At 52.8% G+C, this 21,072-nt stretch overlaps 1 protein-coding gene across 1 annotated transcript; it reads right to left on the minus strand.

Moving 5' to 3' along the window:
- Positions 1-5,396: 5,396 nt before the first annotated feature.
- On the minus strand, positions 5,397-11,896 carry LOC120390575 (sialic acid-binding Ig-like lectin 13). The gene is made up of 6 exons (XM_039513308.1): positions 11,763-11,896; positions 10,115-10,519; positions 8,437-8,757; positions 6,835-6,888; positions 5,762-6,025; positions 5,397-5,539 (listed from the first exon to the last, which is right to left on the minus strand). Exons 1-6 carry the CDS (start codon positions 11,884-11,886, stop codon positions 5,397-5,399), a joined length of 1,311 nt encoding a protein of 436 aa, XP_039369242.1. The 5' UTR covers positions 11,887-11,896.
- Positions 11,897-21,072: the final 9,176 nt, after the last annotated feature.

Below are 21,072 nucleotides of genomic sequence, written 5' to 3' on the forward strand. Positions count from 1 at the left end.
TCAGTAACTAGCATCACCTGGTCTGCTCTGTTCTCACAGGGGGTCTCAAACTTCATTGCACCATAACCCCCTTCTGACAACAAACATTACTACACGACCCCAGGAGGGGGGATCAAAGTCTGAGCCCACCGGATCCCAGGCAGTGAGTCTCGGGCTTTGGTTCCCGGGTACAGCAAGTCTAAGCCAGCCTTGGTGACCCCATTAAAATGGGGTCATGACCCACTTTGAGGTCCTGATCCACAGTTTGAGACCCACTGCTCTAGAGGGTATCGTACTGCGCTCGACACTGGGGTATCTGAACGCCTTCTGGTCATCACAGAGCAAATGAAGTAATCCAGGGCTGGCCTTAGCCATGGGCGAACGGGGCTGTAACGGGTTGGGTCACAGAGACCCCCTTGGGACTGTCACCTGATGTGCTGACACTACCTCAGAGCCCATTGTCCCTGCCAGCTTGGGACTGCAGAAACCTGCCTTGTTGAGCCAGACATGCCAGCCTGCTGCAACACAGACCCAGGGTCTGAACCACACCCGCAAGCCGCAGACTTAAATGAAAATGACTTAGCACGTGCTCCTGTCTCCAGCACCCAGAGACCCAGCTCCCAATGGGATCCAAACCCCAAATAAATCTGTTTTACACTGTATAAAGCTTATCAAGGGGAAACTCATGAATTGTCCACCCTCTCTAACACTGATAGAGAGAGATGCACAGCTGTTTGCTCCCCAGGTATAAATCATTAACTCTGGGTTAATTAATAAACAAAAGTGATTTTATTAAGTATCAAAACAGGATTTAAGTGGTTTCAAGTCATAACAGACACAACAAAGTAAGTCACCCAGCAAAATAAAACAAAACACGCCAGTCTAAGCCTAATACATCAAGAAACTGAATACAGGTAAATCTCACCCTCAGAGATGTTCCAATAAGCTTCTTTCGCAGACTAGACTCCTTCCTAGTCTGGGCCCAATCCTCTCCCCTGGTTCAATTCTTGTTAGCTCCAGCTCAGTGGGTACGTAGGGATTTCTTCATGACCAGCAGCCCCCTTTGTTCTGTTCCACCCCCTTTTATATCTTTGGCACAAGGAGGGAATCGTTAGTCTCTCCTTCCTTCCCACCCCTCCTTCTAACTGGAGAAGCACCAGGTTTAAGATGGATTCCAGGTCAGGTGACATGATCACATGTCCCGTGAGCCCCCCCTCCATTCCTCCAGGACTGGCCTGCACGTATGCACTGGAGACTTGCAGGTAAACAGAGCCATCCACAGTCAATTGTCCTAGCTAATGGGAGCCATTAAGATTACAAGCCACCATTAGTGGCCCACATGTTGCATAACTACAATAGGACCTCAGAGTTATGCTCCATATTCCTAGATTCAGGTACAAGAATGATACATTCATACAACTAGGAGGACCACACTCAGTAGATTATAAGCTTTGTAATGATCCCTTACAAGAGACCTTTTGCATAAAGCATATTCCAGTTACGTTATATTCACACACATACACGTATTTTTATAAAGCATGATGGAGTGCAATGTCAAAGGGGCGCCTCCGCAGCAGGGGTGCCCCTCCCCCTGCTGGCTTCTGCAGCCCCATGGCTCCTGCCCCCTGCCTTGGAGCCACCCTGGCCAGCTGCTCCTGGGAGATTCCAGTCTGCTGTAAGGAGCAGGGGGAGGGGCTCTGATGTCAGCCTGTTCCCTGTCCTCCCAATGTGCCCCATCTCCGCAGAGCAGGTGGGGTGGGGGACAGGGCTCACCCAGAGTGGGACGGTGCTGCTGTGTCTTAAGGAGCTTTCCTTCAGCCTGCAAAGAGCTGCTCTCTTAAAGGGGCAGCATGCAGTCTCACACACACTCCCCCAGCTCAGACACACACCCAGCTCACACACACACTGTCTCTTTCACACTCACTCCACCCAACACATACTTATATTGCTGTTATTACTTGTTGTTACTTCCTGCAATGCACATATATGCTCTGTAATTTTATGCTTTCAAACTGCCGTTAGTTGAGTTTGTTGACTGGTCTCTGCATTTCATAATTTTATTTCTCTCTTATGCTCCCACTGAATTCTTTGAGTAGTGAGTTCTAAACTGCCTAACCTGTCTGGGCTGGAGTAAATAACATTATTACTGTTAGTATCATATTGTGCTTTGCCATTCATTATGTAAAGTGGCACAATGAAATAATAGCATCCTCCTAGAATGGAACTTTAGCTTGTACTCACTTTAGTAATTCCAACTTAAAATACATTAGCTAAACACAGAACTATAGACACTGCGCAGATGAAAGTCGCTTATTTTCTAATTGTATTTTTAGTTATAGCTGTAAATTAACTTAACATTTGCATGAAAATAACTGCAGTTCCAACTGTGAGACCAATAGCAATGGTGGAGTCAAATGTTAGTGAGTCACATACAACTACAGGATTGTGGTCGGTAAACACAAATGCCAAAAGAATTAGAAACATTAATTCCCTTTTTTAATAAATGAGAAAAAAATCTTAATCTTATATGTTAAAATTATGTTTTTAGTGAAAAATAATTGACTAAAATAGAGGCGATACTGGCAGTAACACAGTGTGTCTGTTACAGAAACTAAGATGATATTATTTATTTTTATTTATCTCTACTAAAGATTGTGCACAAAGTCTCAGACGTGTGTTTCTGATAGCTGCGTTAAAGCTCCAGAACTGATAACTCAAGGCTTCGGATTGGGAATATCTTGCTGTATTAGCTCCTGATTGCTCTAAATTTACATATAAACTTTAAATGTGGCTTTAATTGGCATTGGTATATATTTTTTCTCTCTTTATATAACAATTAGATACAGTGCTCCTGTCAGTGAATCCCTACGTTATTATCTGCAAAGACCCGAGAGTTTTCAGGTGCCTAAGTAGTCCCTGGAATCATGGCTAAAGTTTCCTCCCCCCACCCCAAATCTGAACTGGTGCCCCCACCCCGGGTGAGCCAGGAGTGGCCAGGGGGCTGTGGGAGGCCGTGGGCTCTGGCGAGATGCAGCCCCCATGTGAGAGCGCGAAGCCTTGAGCCACATGCCGAGCACCAGGCACCACAAGCCCCAGCAGCAGCGCAGGAGGGTGGCAACACCCCATGTGCCAGGCCCCCCTGACTTCTGCGCTGCTGCTGGCGGTGGCGCTGCCTTCAGAGCTGGGTGCCCGGCCAGCCCCCGCCAGTATCAGGCCGCCCTGCCAGGGATTAATTTGAGCCACAGCTGAGCTCTGGCATCTCTTTCAATACAAATTAAATCCTGGGGGCGGCAACGGGGCCCATTGGCCTCACCCGGGGTGGCTGTCCCCCAGCTGAGGTCTCATTCTCTGATTCCTCAGTCCCATGAATTTCTAATTCCCTGTCGGCTCTTCGGTGAAGATCTACACGCTGAACTTGGGCACTGTGGATTCCCTGACCCCTGGCCTGTCCTTCCTTCTGCTTTCATGAGAGCAGCAGGGTGTCCTGAGAGAGAGAGAGAGACAGAGAGATTCTGGGATATGTAAGTGGCTGACACTCGAGATAGAGAGATAGATTGATGGGTGGGTGGGTGAGTAGGTAGCTAGGCCTGGTGATAGGTGGGTACGTAGGTGGGTGGGTAAGTAGTTAGTTACTTGGTGTCAAATATATAGGGAATGGTAATAACCTTATGTATGCAGTAACATAAATCCCTCCTGGCCAGAGGTACAGAATCACTTACCTATAAGGGGTTAATCAGTTCAATTAACCTAGTTGGCACCTGACCAGAAGGACCAACAGGAAAAGAAGATACTTTCAAAACTGGGAAGGGGGAAGGTGTTGTTTGTGCTTTTTCTGTTGTTCTTTCTCGGGGCAGAGAGAGGGACCAGGCAGAAAAATAAACTCTCCTAAAGCCCGACCTGGAATAAGCATCTAAAATTACAAAAATAGCAAGGAAATGCATTTGATTGTCTTTTGTTTTAGCTTGTGATTTTTCCGGATGCTAAGAGGTAATTTTATTCCTGTTTTGTAACTGGAATGCAGAGTCAGAGCGGAATCCTCTGTGTTTTGAATCAGGGATTTGTTCTGTGCTCATTGGGTTAACCTATTGGTTGGTACATTATTCTCAAGCCTCCCCAGGAAAGCAGGTAAAGAGGCTTGGGGGGATATTGGGGGGGGGGGGGGAATAGGGCTCCAAGTGACGCCTCCCTGAATGTTTGTTTAAATCACTTATTGGTGGCAGAAATACCGTCCAAGGACAAGGAAAGGAATTTGTGACTCAGGAAGTTTTAACCTAAGCTGGTGGAATATAAGATTAGGGGGTCTTTCATGTGGGTCCCCGCATCTGTACCCCAGAGTTCAGAGTGGGGAGGGAAAGCTAACAGCTGGATAGACAGATAGGAGGTAGGTGAGTGCGTAGGTGGGTAGGTCAGTGGGTGGTTGGGTCAGTGCATTGGTAGCTTGGGGGGTAGTAGGAAGCTGGGTGGGTCAATGGTTACATAGGTAGGAAGGTGGGTATGTAGGGGGGTGGGATGGTAGGTGGGTTGTTGAGTAGGATGGTAAGTTTGTAGGAAGGTAGCTAGGTGGGCTGGTATATGGGTAGATGGATGGGTCAGTGGGTTGGCAGCTAGACAGGCTGGTAAGTTGGTAGACTGGTGGATCAGTGGCTTGGTAGCTAGGTGGGTACCTAGGTGGGTAGGTCGGTAGGTGGATCAGTAGCTGAGTTACCGTCTGTAATAGAGCAAGGTGAGGTAATAGGCCAGTAAGAATCCAGTCGCCACGAAGACGAGTTTGCAGCTGATTTCGATAAATGCCCGAGTGAGGCCACCTGTGGGAGCTGGAAGAAGCCAAGAGTCGGGGATAGAGCCCTGCAACCCCTGCTCCGAGCCAGCCAACCCCCACTCTGGGGCCGGATACAAGCCAGAGCCCCCAGAGGGGAAATTCCCAGCCCCCTGAGACAGCCAGTCCCTCCTCTGGAGCTGGGTCAGAGCCAGCACCCCCTAGACGGGATAAGCCCCGTACCCCATTCCCTGCTGCCTGAGGAAGCCAATCCCCCACCCTCGGACCAAGTCAGAGCTGGCGCCCCCTAGAGGGGTAGGACTCTCACCTGTTTCCGGTGGGTTCAGCAGTAAAATATGGAACCCGTGGGGGTTGGAGCCGAGGCAAAAGATCTGGTGGCTTCTGTCACCACCCCCCATCCAGCTCAGGGTGCTGACGGCCTCGTCCACCTGGGCCCAGGAGCTGACCTGCAGGGTCCCCCATGAGCTGTTCCCAGCCAGGGGCTCCCCCTCCACCTGCCACTGGAGCAAGGGTGGGGGCTGAGAGCGCAGGGAGCAGCTGCAGCTGACGTTGGGCCCCGGGCGCTGGCAGGACGAGTTCAGCCTGGTCCTCTGGGTTAACCCCACTCAAACCCACTGGCAGGGAGACCTGTTGGTTAACCTCACTCAGACTTGACAAGCAGCTGGAACGTCCCCAGGGCAGAGCTCTCCTCTCTCTGGGACCAGCACCTGTACAGCCCCACATCCTCGGCCGTCACACTGGGCAGCTTCAGCTCCAGCTGATTCTTTCCCGGGGGCGGGTAACCTTGACGGCTCAGCCCCCTTCACCCAGCCCAGCACCGCGGGGGGCTTGCTGGTGATGGAGAAGAGGAATCGCAGGGAGTTGCCCTCCCTGGCCATGAGCTGTGAGCCTCTCCCCACTCCCCCCAGCACAGCACCCCAACTCTCCACCCCGCACCCTGAAGCCCAGCACCCCCACTGACCCACCAAACTGATCCCTGCAGCATGGCACCCCCTAGAGCCTTACTCTGCATGTGCACACGCAGGGCCCGGCTGGCCGACCCAAAGGGATTCTTGGCCCAGCACCGATACTCCCCAGCGTCCCCTCTGCTGAGATTCGGCAGCTCCAGGTGCCCGGCCCCTCCCTGGCCTGGGCTCAAGGACTCGTTCCCCTTGGCCCAGCTCAGGGTGGTCTCGGTTCTGCTCCCAGCCTCACAGCTCAGGCTCAGGGAGTCGCCCTCCCGGGTTTCCAGAGACACAACGTCACCCTCAGCTCCCCACACATCTGGCACTGGAATAGAAGAATGGGCAGGTTAGGCCCCCTCAGAGATTCCTGCCCCCCAACAAGGCGCCGAGCTCCAGCCACCTCTTGGGTGGGGTATGGGAGCTGGCTATACAGGCATGACTCACCCAGTAGCCAGCTCTGGGGTAGGTGCACAATCTCGGTGCCTTTCCATGGCAGCAGGTCTCTGTCGCACAGATTGGGCCCTAACCCATCTCCTCCCCACTGCCCAGCGCCCCCTAGTGGAAACCCCAGGTTGGAGACAGAGGGCACCGGGCCCGCTCCCCCCACCACTCTCCCCACTGCCCTGCGGCTTCCTCAGACTCTCCCCTCCGGGCACAGAGCAGACTGGCCATGGGCGACATATGAATTGCAAGTTCAGGGAGGCTGGCTGGCCCCAGGCCCTGCCCGTTCTGCCCAAGGCCCCACCCCACTGGAGCCCAGAACCCCCCCCCGGAGCCACTGGCCCCCCCAAGCTAGCTCTGGGCCACAAGAGCACCCAAGCCCCAGAGAACTGGGCAGGAGGGAGGTACAGCACTCGCCTCCTGGAGTCCCGGGCCGCAGGCCGGCCGTCCCTAACCCTAACCCCAGCCCCAGCGCTGCCCTGGCGGAACAGCGCGGGCCATGAGCAGGAGAGAACCTGGGGGCAGAGCACGGGTGGGGCCAATGTAGGGCTTTTTGGGGTAGCTCAGCCTCCTGGCTTGCGATTCCCACGCATGAGCCTGGCCCGGCTGAGCCTGGTGCCTGGCCCTCAGCGTGGGAAGAGCGTGACTAGGAGGCGCTCGCTGATTCCCGGGGCTCGCAGCGCGGCCTCTCACCGGGACGTCCGTTCCTGGTCAGGGTCCCGGTGATGCTGGGGGGCACGGGCGAGTCTGTAACACAAACCAGACAGGGGGGATCAGAGGGGCTGGACAGCACCGGGGGGGGGGTGCTAGTGATCCCTGAGCCTAGACACGGCCCCTTGCTGTGAGCTCAGCTGGGGGACGGGAAAGTCCCTGAAGTGACACAAGGCCCGTGGGCGGGGAAGGGAAGCGACAGACCTGACTGAGCCCCACCCAAGAGGCGCCCGACGGAACCCAGGGGCTGGGTTAGGGCCACGCCGGAGAACCAGAAATGTGGGAAATGGAAACCCAAGGGACCAAAAATAGGGGGGGGGTCAAAACTCGGCCTAATTGGGGCAGGCACTAACGAGGGGCCGGCCTGCATCAGACTGGGTACTTGAGCAAGTGTGACCTGCGCCACTGTCTGCCGGGCGCCCGGGCATTCAGCGTCCTGCTCCCCAAGCATGTCTTCCCCAGGGCAGGACAGAGCCAGGGGTCTAAATAACCCCACTCCCACCCCCAGCCCAGACCCAGCCTCCACCAGGGACATTAGACACCCCCATCATGGGTCCTTCGCCTTCCCCCAGTTCATCTCTCCCCAGCCCTCTCCTTTTGCCCCTGGGGCTTGGCTTGCCAGGCCTGGGTATTTTGGAGCCCAGCTGCACCCAGAGGGGCGGCTGAAAGTAACACCTGGAACAGCCGGACGCTGGTACCGGCTGGCCAGGCCTGGCAGGGTCCGTCCATGCTGCCCTCAAAGCCCCGCGGCGCCGAGGCTCAGAGTCTGGGTCCGTTGGGTCGGGCTCGCGGGGCTCGGGGTGCGGGTCTCTGATGTCTGTGTAGATGTTCGGGGTGGGGCTGGGGCCTGGGCTCAGACACGGGCGGGGGACGGGTTCCTTCCAAATCCCCCTCCGGCTGAGGGAACAAGGGCCGTCCTTACAGTGGAGCCTGATTTGATCCTTCACCTCGCAAAGGCGGCTGCTGATTTCCCCTCTGCCCTGGATCTGCAGCACAAGGGTCACAGGCAATTTAACGGGGGTTTGCCCTGGGGCAGGGTGGGCCGAGGTCTCTGGGCACCGAGCCTGGAGTGTGTTTAGTGCCGGACAGTGACTGGGTCCCGTTAACCCTCTGCCCCATATAGAGCATCCACCGATCCCAGCAGAAAGAGGAGGGGCTGGAGGAGACACAGTGGGACAGATCGGGGATCTCAAGGGAACTGGGGTTGCTGGTGCGAAGGGGGCAATCACAGCCAGGGGGGATATGAATGTAGGGGTGGATCCCAGCATAGGTCGATTCTGGGGGCAGGGCAGGTTGGGGGTAGAGAGGATTCCAGAAAAGAAGGCTTGGGAACCTGGGGGTGAGGATGGGGGGGGTGCCATAGCCAAGGGGGGCTGGAAGGGGTGAAGATCCCAAGGGAGAAGGGGCTGCACAGTGTGAGGTGAAGGGGCCTGGAGTAGAATTGGCTGAGGGTGCCTGGTGGGGGGGGGATCCCAGCACAGGGCTGATTGGGGGAGGGGCTGGAGGGCAGGGCTGGGAGGCGGGGGGGAATCCCAGCAGAGGGGCCTGAGGGCCGGCGTGGAGGGGCTGGAGGGGGTCACTCACTGGTGATGTTGAGCCGGACGGTTCTGTGGGTGGAAGGTCCCTGTGGTGGCCTGTAGGTGACATTGCAGACGAGCTCTTTGCCGTGGTCCCCCGGGCCGGGCGTGAAGCTGAGCGCGGAGCTGTGGGCCCAGGTGCCGTTCGCCAGCTGGGCTGAGACGTTCCGGGCTGTGTCGCTGAACGGCCCCGTCCAGGTGACTCGTGGAGGGGGCCCGGAGCAGCGCCCAGGGGCTGTGCAGGTCACAGTCACCGGCTGCCCGGCCACCAGCGTCCCTGGTAGCCCCCGCGCCGGTGAGATCTGGATCTCTGGCTCTTCCGTCAGCCCTGAGACACAGTGAGAGGGGAAGAGAAACGTTCAGGGAGATGAGACGTTTGCCCTTCAGATGATCCGGCCCCCGAGCGGGGACTGGCTGGCTCAGGGGGGCTGCTGAGTTGTGTCATAAATATAGAGGGAAGAGTAACAACTTTCTGTATGCATCCCTTGTTGTCAGCTGTACTAAATCGCCTTCCCTGTAAGGGATTAATCAGCTCAGATAAGCTAGTTGGCACCTGACCAGAAGGACCAACGAGGAAAGAAGAAACTTTCAAATCTGTGGGGGTGGGGGGAGGATTTGTTTGTTGCTCTCTTTGTTGTTCCCTCTCTGGACGGAGGGAGAGACCAAGCAGGTACAACATCTCCTGAAAATATACCTGGAAGAATAGATCTTAAACCACAGATATTGTAAGTAGGCAAGGAAAGGCGTTAGGTTATCCTGTGTTTTAGCTTGTGAATTTTCCTATGCTACAGATGTAGTTTGATTCCTGTTTTTGTAACTGTGAAGCTGAGCCAGAGGGGAATCCTCTGTGTTTGAAATCTTTTTCCTGAAATATTTACCCTGTGAAGTTACCTTCCAAACTGATTTTGCAGGTGTGATTCTATTTCTCTCTCTCTCTATATATAAAATTATATATATATATAGATATAAAATCTATATATATATATTATATATATAGTTGTTGTTCCCTCTCTGGATGGAGGGAGAGACCAAGCAGGTACAACATCTCCTGAAAATATACCTGGAAGAATAGATCTTAAACCACAGATATTGTAAGTAGGCAAGGAAAGGCGTTAGGTTATCCTGTGTTTTAGCTTGTGAATTTTCCTATGCTACAGATGTAGTTTGATTCCTGTTTTTGTAACTGTGAAGCTGAGCCAGAGGGGAATCCTCTGTGTTTGAAATCTTTTTCCTGAAATATTTACCCTGTGAAGTTACCTTCCAAACTGATTTTGCAGGTGTGATTCTATTTCTCTCTCTCTCTATATATAAAATTATTCTTTTAAGAACCTGATTGATTGTCAGTGTCCTGAAGACAAAGAGTCTGGTGTGTGCTCACATTGCTAACCAATTGGTTGGCATATTGTTCTCAAGCCTCCCCAGGAAAGGTGGTGAAGAGGCTTGGGGGGATATTTTGGGGGGATTGAGATTCCAGGTTACTCTTCCCTAGATTTTTCTATAAATCACTTGGTGTTGGCAGCAATAGCGTCCAAGGACAAGGGAAGGAATTTGTGCCTTGGGAAACTTTTTAACCTAAGCTGGTAGAATATAAGCTTAAGGGGTCCTTCCTGCGGGTCCCCACATCTGTACCCCAGAGTTCAGAGTGGGGGGGAACCCTCACAAGCGGTGACTGCGGCTGCTCTTACCTGGAACAGAGATCGTGAGCGCAGGGTCAGCGCCATCGGAATTGGAGCGGTAAGTGTGATCTAACAGGCCTTTCTCAAAGCTAAAGAAATATCTCCCGGCATCCGTCCATCGGGCATCACTGATTTGCAGGGAGCAGTCGCCGCGCGCTGGATCCCCCGTCAGCCGGAACCGGCCCGGGGTCTCCTGCGACACCCTCAGGCTGGTGGCACTGCTGGCCACGGGACGATCCTGGCCCCCAGTAGCAGGCTCCTTGTACCAGTGTCCGTAGAGCTGGGCCGAGGGATTGTCGGTGTTGTACGAGGCTGGGTACGTGAAGGTGCAGGGGACGAGGACGCAGAGACCCTCCTGCACCGACACCGACTGCGGCACCGTCAGGGTAAATCCGGGCAGCTGGGCCAGGGACCCTGCAGGGGGCGGGGAGGGATCGAAGTGGGGCCCATAGAGAGCAGAGCCCCCCCCGAGCGCCCCCCAGACGGGGCCGGCTCCAGGCACCAGCCTGCCAAGCCCGGGAGGGGGCGGCACTCGGGGGTGGGTGGTGTGTGGCCGGGCGGCGCTGGGGGGCGGCGGGGCGGAGGGGGCGGGGTGCCCTGTTGGGGGGGCGGGGACTTGGGCGACGGGACCTCGAGGGGGCGGGGACTTGGGTGACGCGACGCTCGGGGGGGCGGGGACATGGGCGGGGCGACGCTCGGCGGGGCGGGGACATGGGCGGGGCGACGCTTGAGGGGAGGGGCTTGTGTGACGCTCGGGGGCGGAGCCTTGGGTGGCGTGACGCTCGGGGGGGGGCGGCGCTCCTTGTTTTTGCTTCGGGCGCCAAAAATGTTAGAGCCGGCCCCGCCCCCAGAGCTCTGCCGGTGCCCCTCACTCCCGACCTGCAGCCCCCTGCGAGCCCAGCCCTGGGTCCCTGACCAAATCTCACTCCATTTAGTTTCCATCCCTCCCTACATCAAGCCCCCTGCCCCCGCTCCCTGTCACTCAGCGCCCCCTAGCACCGCACTGGGGCACTGCGATCCCCTCCCCCTCTTGTCCAAGTCCTGGGACAGACCTGGCCCTGCCTAGCGCCGGTTCTGCCCTTCCCCCTAAGCTGGAAGCTCCCTTTCCCTGGCATCCTCCTGTGGCAGCAGGGTTGTGCCCATGGCTGGGGCGTCCGGCTGGGACAGACCTAGAGCCAGACGGGGGTGAGAAGTGTGAGAGCAGAGGCTCTCTGGGGGGCGCAGATCTGCCTGGGGAACCATCAGTGCTGCTGGGCCCTGCAGGGGGCTGATCTGGGGCTGCTGGCAGCGCAGGGACCTCCCCCACACACAGCAAACCCCAAATCACTGGACGGTCCTGAGAGTCCAGTAAGCCCTAACTTCAGCTCAACTCCCCCTCGTGATCTATCAATGCCCCTCACTCCCGACCTGCAGCCCCATCTGAGCCCAGCACTGGGTCCTTGACCAATTCTCACTCCATTTACTTTCCATCCCTCCCTACATCGAGCCCCCTGCCCACACTACCTGTCACTCAGTGCCCCCTAGCACCGCACTGGGGCACTGCGCTCCCCTCCCCCTCTGGCCAGTCTCCCTTCCAAGTCCTGGGACAGACCTGGCCCCGCTTAGCGCAGGTTCTGCCCTTCCCCCTGCCCTGGGGCTGCAGGTGCTGCTTACTTACCCCTCCAGAGCAGGGTGAGGATCAGGACCCTCAGCGTGGCAGGACCCCCTGCTCTCCAGTGGGGGCCCTGAGGCGGGAGCTCCCTTTCCCCAGCGTCCTGCTGTGGCATCGGGACTCTGCCCATGGCTGGGGAGTTGGGCTGGTACAAACCTAGAGACAGACGGGGGGTGAGAAGTGTGAGAGCAGAGGCTGTTTGGGGGGGCGCAGATCTGCCTGGGGAACCATCAGTGCTGCTGGGCTCTGCAGGGGGCTGATCTGGGGCTGCTGGCAGCACAGGGACCTCCCACCCACACAGAAAACCCCAAATCACCAGATGGTCCTGAGAGATCGTGAGCTAAAAAAATCCTTAAATTGGTGAAAAAAACCTGAGATTTTCTTTAAGAATCATGAGAGCGGCCAGAAAAACCCAAGCTGGTGACAGAAGGTCAGAAGGCAGCGCTGCTCAGTGCCTGCTTTGCTTCAGTCTTCCCAGAAAAAAACAACATGTGAGTGGGAAACCAGCGAAGTTACCATGGACAACAAAGCAGAAGGGCTGCAGATCGGGATCAGTAAAGAACACGTCAGGGATGTTCTGGCCAATTTGAATGAATTCAGATCAGTGGGGCGGGAAGCTGTTCAACCCAGGGGGGCTGAAGGAATTAGTGGAAGAAATCTTGGAGCCACTGGCAATAATATTTGCAAACTCATGGATGCCAGGAGAGGTCCCAGAAGATGGGGGAAGGGCTAACAGAGGGGCCATCTTTAAAAGGGGAAAAGGGAGGAGCTGGGAAACTACAGACCAATCAGCCTGACCTCGACACCTGGAAAGCTACTAGAGCAATGTATAAAACCTTCAATTTGTGAGGCCGAAGGGGTGATCACCAGCATGGATTTACCAAGAAGAAATACTGCCAAACCAGCTTCGTTTCCTTCTTTGATGAGGTAACTGAACTAAGAACTTTGCCATTACTGTATGTAATTGATTCCATTTAACCAATTCTAGCTCTCATCTCTACCTTTTTCCTTTTATGAATAAAACTTTCGGTTTTAGATTCTAAAGGATTGGCAACAGCGTGATTTGTGGGTAAGATCTGATGTGTATATTGACCTGGGGCTTGATTCTTTGGGATTGAGAGAACCTTTTTCTTTTATTGGGGTGTTGGTTTTCATAACCATTCATTCCCCAGGATGAGTGGCTCTGGTGGTGATACTGGGAGACTGGAGTGTCTAAGGAAATTGCTTGTGTTGGTCACTGGGGTAAAACCAAAGTCCTCTTTGTCTCGCTGGTTTGGTTTGCCTTAGAGATGGAAAATCCCCAGCCTTGGGCTGTAACTGCCCTGTTTAAGCAATTGGTCTTGAATTGGCACTCTCAGTTGGGTCCCACCAGAAACGCATCGTCACAAGGTGATCCCAGCAGTTGAAGGCCAATAAGCCTAACTTCAGTGACGGGCAAACTGGTTGAAATTATAGTACAGTGAAAGTATAGCAAAGAGCAGAATGATCAGATGCAGAGATTTGTTGGGGAAGACTCAATATGGTTTTTGTAAAGGGAAATCATGGGTCGCCAAACTACTAGAATTTTTTGATGGAATCAACAGCATGTGGACAAGGGTGACCCAGTCGATGTCCTTAGATTTTCAGAAAGTCTTGGACAAGGTTCCTCCCCAAAATACTCTTAAGCAAAGTGAGCTGTCATGGGATAAGTGGGAAGGGATCAGTAACTGGTTAAAAGCTAAGAAACCAAGGATGGGAATAAAAGGCTAATTTTCACAGTGGAGAGAGGTGAATAGTGGTGTCCCCCAGGGGTCTGTACCGGGACCAGAGCTGTTCAGCATGTTCATAAACGATTTGGAAAAAGGGGTAAACAGGGAGGTGGCAAAATTTGCAAATGATACAAAACCACTCAAGAGAGTTAAGTTCAAAGCTGACTGCGATGAGCTACAGGGGGATCTCACAAAACTGGGTGCCTGGGTAACAAAATGGCAGATGAAATTCAATGTTAATAAATGTAAAGTTATGCTCATTGGAAAACATAATCCCAACTATACATATAAAGTGGTGGGGTATAAATTAGCTGTTACCACTCATGGAAGAGATCTGAGAGTCACGATGGATAGTTCTCTGAAAACACCCACTCAGTGTGCAGCGGCTGTCAAAAAAATTAACAGAATGTTGGGAATCCTTAAGAAAGGGATAGCTAATAAGACAGAAAATATCATATTGCCGCTATATAAATCCATGCTACGTGCACATCTTGAATACTGTGTGCAGTTCTGTGGCCCTATCCCAAATTGGAATTGGAAAAGGTTCAGAAAAGGGCAACAAAACTGATTAGGGGATGGAACAGCTTCCTTATAAGGAGAGATTACTAAGACTGGGACTGTTCAGCTTGGAAAAGAGACAACTAAGGGGGGATATGATAGAGGTCTATAAAATCATTGACTGGTGTGGAGACAGTAAATAAGGGAGTGTTATTTACTCCTTCCCATAACACAAGAACTAGGAGTTCCCCAATGAAATTAATAGGCGGCAGGTTTAAAAAAATATAAGGAAGTATTTCTTCACACACAGTCAACCTGTGGAACTCTTTGCCAGAGGATGTTGTGAAGTCCAAAACTATAACAGGATTCAAAAAGAACTGGATAAATTCATAGAGGGTAGGTCAATCAATGGATTATTAGCCACGATCTACAGAGATAGTGTCTATAGCGTCTTTTTGCCAGAAGCTGGGAATGGGCGACACGGGATGGGAAACTTGATGATTCCCTGTTCTGTCCATCTCCCCGGGACACCTGGCATTGGCCACTGTCAGAAGACAGGATACTGGGCTAGATTGTCCTTTGGTCTGACCCAGTCTGGTCGTTCTTATGGAGAAATGTGGACTTGGTGGAACTACCATTAAGTGGATACAGAACTGGTTAAACAACAGCAAACAATGAGTAACTGTTAATGGAATGATGTGGGATTGGAGGGAGGTCCCAAGTGTGGCTCCACAGGGATTTGTTCTAGGTCCCATGTTGTTTAACATCTTTATCAATGACGTGGATGTAGGACTAGGGAGCAGACTGATCAAATCTGCAGATGACACAAAGCTGGGAGGAGTTGCCAACACTTTGGAAGATGGAGCTAAAATTCAGATAAATTGGAGAATTGGGCTGTAGCTGACACAATGAAATTCATCAAGGACAAACGGAAGATGCTCCACGTAGGGAACACAAACCAAATGCACAAATACAAGATGGGGAAGAACTGGCTTGGCAGCAGCACTGCTGAGAAGGAGCTGGGAGTTGTGGCGGATCACAACCTCGACAGGAGTCAGCAATGTGATGCTGTTGCAAAAAAACCCCCAAACAAATGCAATGTCAGGCTGCATGTACAGAGGCAGAGCATGCAAGTCAGGAGAGGTGACAGTACCGCTCCTTGCCTCAGCTGGAGGACTGTGTCCAGTTTTGGTCACCAATGTATAGAAAGGATGTAGAGAAATTGGAAAGGATTCAGAGGCGAGGGATCAAAGGGATGGAATGGAAGCCCTAGGGGCACAGCCTGAAGGAACTGGGTATGACTAGTTTGGAAAAGAGATTAGTGGGGTGAGAGGGGACATTATCACAGTTTTCAAGTACAGGACAAGCTACCGTAGAGAAGCTGGAGAAAAGTTGTTCTCTCTCAACCCAGAGAGCAGGACGAGAGCAGTTGGACAATGGAGCAGATGCCCATGGAGGTGGTGGAAGTGCCTTCACTGGAGGGATTTGAGAGGGGGCTGGACAGTATCTGTCTGTGATGGGTTAGACCCAACAAATCTTACATCTTGGCAGGGGTTGGACTAGGTGACTCCTGTGGTCCCTTCTCACCCTGTGGGTCTGTGATTCTAGGATTCGCTAAAAAATCCCAAGATTGAATGTGAACATGACCACCCCAACCCCTGCCTGAAATTCACTGATAAATCCTGAGGTTTGCTTTAAAAATCCTGAGATTGGCCAAATATTGTGAGATTTGCTCACAGAATCCTGACTTTGGCTTTTAAAATCCACATATTTGTGCTTTGTCTCCCCACACCTGGTTCTTTGCAGCCCTTTGCCTCATCCACCCCACCTGGGTGCTGGTGCAGTGAGCTGGGCGGGTGTCAGCCTGGATCCCCCATGGCCCATGCACCAGCCCAGAGCATGGTGGGATGGGCCCTGCTGCCCAGGGCTGTAGGGGCAGGGGCCAGGCCCGTGAGATCCAGCCTCCATCCCCATCCCTGGGTCGGGACCCTGCTCGGCCTTGAGAGGCATTGGCAGAGCTATGGGGGCGGGGAGCCCAGGGCTGCGATAGCAAGAGGCTGCAGGTGGGGATTGAGGGGCACCCCAGTCTCCACAGACCATCCAGCTCCCTCCCCCCTATTAACCACTCACCCCTAGACCTGCAGAGGGGTGCTAAGCACTTGACTCTCCGACCCTGCAGCCTGGGTTCCTGAATCAGAGTCTGGGGAAGCGGCAAGCACAGGAATGTGAAAGCAGAATTGGGTGCGGATGGGAGGGGGTTGGGGGGAGATGCTGTCTCAGAAACCCAGCACCAGCATCCTGCCGTCTTCCGCTCCTTCTGGCTGGCCCTAACCACGGCTTCCCTGCAACAGAGGCAGGCTGCATATTGCTTGTGGGGCTGGAAATAGAACCCAGGAGTCCGGGCTCTGAGCCCTGCTAACCCTCACTCTCCTCCCAGAGTTGGGATAGAGCCCAGGAGTCCTGACTCCCTGCCTCCACCCTCCACTGTAACCCACTAGACCCTGCTCCCCTCCCAGAGCCAGGGACAGGAAAGGAGTCCTGACTCTGAGACCCTGTACACCCCACTCTGGTCCCAGAGCTCTGGATGGACCCAGGAGTCCTGGCTCCCAGCCCCACTGTTATGACCATTCCCCTCCCAGAGTTTGGAATAGAACCCAGGAGTCCTGGCTACCTGCCCCCCATCCCAGATCTATCCCTTAATTACTGGTTTTCCCCATCACACAATAATATTTGAAGACTAGCAGCTCACACCTCTTATCGTATTGTACATGTAGCAAATGCTAATCACTCACCCCGAGCTGAGATGCAGCCGCCTCTGGGGCGGGGTGGCTGGGAACAGCCACACAGCGACACTGCCCAGGGGTTGCTCACCCGCAGCTGAGATGCGTCTGCCTCTGGGGCAAGGCGCTGGGAACAGCGCACTGGAACAGCAGGTGTCCGGTTAGGACGGCAAGTGAATCCCGACTCCAATGGGAAGAACCGGGTGCGTGAGTAGACCTGCCTGGGACTGAGCAGGCGCGAGTGTCAGGGTGAGGGCTGTGGAGAGATGTGAGATTTCAAGACAGGAAAGGGAAGTCAGGGCGTGAATCTGGCCCTAGAGCGTCTTGCAGAAGCCGTTTCCAGTGGAAGCAGATCTCGGTGCCATCGACGCAAGCGGGAGATTGTCCCAGATACAAGCAGCTCCCACGTGGGGGTGCGTACTGGCTGGGGGGACTGGCTGGGAGGGTAATGGGGCACAGGGCCCTTCCCCTCTATAGGGCGCTGGCTCCAATCTGCCCCAGGGTGAGTTTGACACTTTGTATCTCAGGGAAACAACCTACACCCCCATTTTTATCGTTAGAAAATGACTGTGTGTATCCAATGCAAAATTTGTCATTTCGGGTGTCTTCAGAAGGCTTGTGAGGCACTGAGCATTGCTCCCTCCAGCCCGGCCCATCTTCTTCTATAGATGGAGAGAGACTGACTGGGCTTCTGGCTTCCCTGGCCTTCTTATAAGGCCCTGGTGCTCAGTTTGGGGCATGGCCCCAGCTGCAGCCACTTCCCCAATCAGCCCAGCCTAAAGCCCCTTCCCAGGGCTGTTTTCAACCCCTTCAGGGCAGGAGCAGTGGTCCACCCTGCTACATATCCTAAAATAATAGTCAGTGTATGTATCTATCCAGTGTATGTGTGTGCGCACTGTCTATATGTATTCTCTCTCTCTCTGTATATATATGTGCATGTATATGAGTGTGTATGTGTATGTGCGCATGTATGTACGGTACAGAGCCATTTACGCACGACCTGTTTACGCACTAATCCACTTAACACGTGGTAGCGCCATGCCTCCCCGTGCTGCCTATTTAACACGCGAGACTCGTTAACATGCGGTACAGGAACTTGCTATATAGCGCGACAGATTTGCTCTCTAACTCACTGAGATAGAAATCGACAGGAAGTGCGGAGCAGAATCGTGTTGTATGTTTTTCCCCGTGTTCGTAAAGACGTATCATGCACGCTTAGTCATTGTCACGCAACAGGGCAGAGGGCAAGCGTCAGCGTTCCTACAGTGGAGAAGAAAAGCTGCTGCAATACATTGAGCAAATAGCGGGGAAACCCAGGCCAAAATTTGAAAAGACACTGGGATTGCCGAATCTGCTCTCCGAGGATGGAAAAACAATGTATATAAACTGAACGGCTTTGTACAAAATATCGATTCTGCCGCGGGGCTTAAGTGAAAATGTGTGCACTATTCAGCAAAACCCACGAGAGAGAAAAAGATGCGCACGTGGTTTTCTCAGGAAAGGCTGAAAGGAATGCCCCTAAGGTGGGCCAACTCTTCAAGCCCAAACGACCAAATTTGGAAATTTAACAGGGGATGAATCATTCCAAGCCAGCAAGGGGTTTATAAGTCGTTTTTAAAAGCGTCATGGCACAGCGCAGGTATCGATTTCTTTTGGCACGTGCCAAAACGTGAGTTTTATTCCTATTTGCAAGTTTACAGTTTCTGTGATTCTCTGACATGTCTAGAAACCAAAGATTCTTCTGTGCTTGGACCAATCTTAGCACATAGTAGGTGCTACTGTAACACAAAGACAAACACAATCAATTCAGCATTTCTCAAAGACTGAACACTTGCTTTCACGCTAATATTTGGCTTTGTGGTAACTGCATTGGCTTGCAGGGATCAGTAACTAGCATCACCTGGTGTGCTCTGTTCTCGCAGGGGGTCTCAAACTACATTGCACCATAACCCCCTTCTGACAACAAACATTACTACACGACCCCAGGAGGGGGGATCGAAGTCTGAGCCCACCGGAGCCCAGGCAGTGAGTCTCGGGCTTTGGTCCCCGGGTACAGCAAGTCTAAGCCAGCCTTGGTGACCCCATTAAAATGGGGTCATGACCCACTTTGAGGTCCTGATCCACAGTTTGAGAGCCGCTGCTCTAGAGAGTATCGTACTGTGCTCGACACCAGGGTATCTGAACGCATTCTGGACATCACAGAGCAAATTAAGTAATCCAGGGCTGGCCTTAGCCACGGGCGAACTGGGCTGTAACGGGTTGGGTCACAGAGACCCCCTTGGGACTGCCACCTGATGTGCTGACACTACCTCAGAGCCCATTTTCCCTGCCAGCTTGGGACTGCAGAAACCTGCCTTGTTGAGCCACGCATGCCAGCCTGCTGCAACACAGACCCAGGGTCTGAACCACACCCACAAGCCTCAGACTTAAATGAAAATGACTTAGCACGTGCTCCTGTCTCCAGCACCCAGACACCCAGCTCTCAATGGGATCCAAACCCCTGCTGGTGTCTGCAGCCCCATGGCTCCTGCCCCCTGCCTTGGAGCCACCCTGGCCAGCTGCTCCTGGGAGCTTCCAGTCTGCTGTAAGGAGCAGGGGGAGGGGCTCGGATGTCAGCCTGTTCCCTGTCCTCCCAATATGCCCCATCTCCGCAGAGCAGGTGGGGTGGGGGACAGGGCTCACCCAGAGTGGGACGGCGCTGCTGTGTCTCAAGGAGCTTTCCTTCAGCCTGCAAAGAGCTGCTCTCTTAAAGGGGCAGCATGCGGTCTCGCACACACTCCCCCAGCTCTCACACACCCCCAGCTCACACACACTGTCTCTTTAACACTCACTCCACCCAACACATACTTATCTTGCTGTTGTTACTTGTTACTTCCTGCAATACACATACATGCTCTGTAATTTTATTCTTTCAAAGTGCCGTCAGTTGAGTTTTTTGACTAGTCTCTGCATTTCATAATTTTATTTCTCTTTTATGCTCACACTGAATTCTTTGAGTAGTGAGTTTTAAACTGCCTAACCTGTCCGGGCTGAAGTAATTAGCATTATTACTGTTAGTATCATACTGTGCTTTTCCATTCATTATGTAAAGTGGCACAATCAAATAATAGCATCCTCCTAGAATGTAACTTTAGCTTTTACTCACTTTAGTAATTCCAGTTTCAAAAACATTAGCTAAACACAGAACTATAGACACTGCGCAGATGAAAGTCACTTATTTTCAAATTGTATTTTAGTTATAGCTGTAAATTAACTTAAGATTTGCATGAAAATAACTGCAGTTCCAACTGTGATACCAATAGCAATGGTGGAGTCAAATGTTAGTGAGTCACATACAAATACAGGATTGTGGTCGATAAACATAAATGCCAAAAGAATTAGAAACATTAATTCCCTTTCTTAATAAAAGAGGAAAAAAACCCTTAATCACATATGTTAAAATTATGTTTTTAGTGAAAAATAATTGACTAAAATAGAGGCGATTTGGCAGTAACACAGTGTGTCTGTTTCAGAAAGTAAGACGATATTATTTATTTTTATTTATCTCTACTAAAGATTGTGCACAAAGTATCAGACGTGTGTTTCTGATAGCTGCGTTAAAGCTCCAGAACTGATACCTCAAGTCTTGGGATTGGGAATATCTCACTGTATTAGCTCCTGATTGTTCTAAATTTACATATAAGATTTAAACGTGGCTTTAATGGGCGTTTGTATATATATTTTCTTTCTTTATATAACAGCTAGATACAGTGCTCCTGTCAGCGAATTGCTAAGTTATTATCTGCAAAGCCCTGAAAGTTTTCAGTTGCCTGAGTTGTCCCTGGAATCATGGGTAAAGTTTCCTCCCCCTGCCCCAAGTCTGAACTGGTGCCGCCCCCCCCGGGTGAGCCAGGAGTGGCCAGGGGGCTGCGGGAGGCCGTGGGCTCTGGCGAGATGCAGCCCACGTGTGACAGCGCGAAGCCTTGAGCCACATGCCGAGCACCAGGCACCACAAGCCCCAGCAGCAGCGCAGGAGGGTGGCAACACCCCATGTGCCAGGCCCCCCTGACTTCTGCGCTGCTGCTGGCGGTGGCGCTGCCTTCAGAGCTGGGTGCCCGGCCAGCCCCCGCCAGTATCAGGCCGCCCTGCCAGGGCTTAATTTGAGCCACAGCTGAGCTCTGGCATCTCTTTCAATACAAATTAAACACTGTGGGAGGCAACAGGGCCCATTGGCCTCACCCGGAGTGGCAGTGCCCCCAGCTGAGGTCTCATTCTCTGATTCCTCAGTCCCTTGAGTTTCTAATTCCCTGT

The sequence above is a fragment of the Mauremys reevesii genome, linkage group 24, assembly GCF_016161935.1.
Source record: "Mauremys reevesii isolate NIE-2019 linkage group 24, ASM1616193v1, whole genome shotgun sequence".
Taxonomy (NCBI): Eukaryota; Metazoa; Chordata; order Testudines; family Geoemydidae; genus Mauremys; species Mauremys reevesii.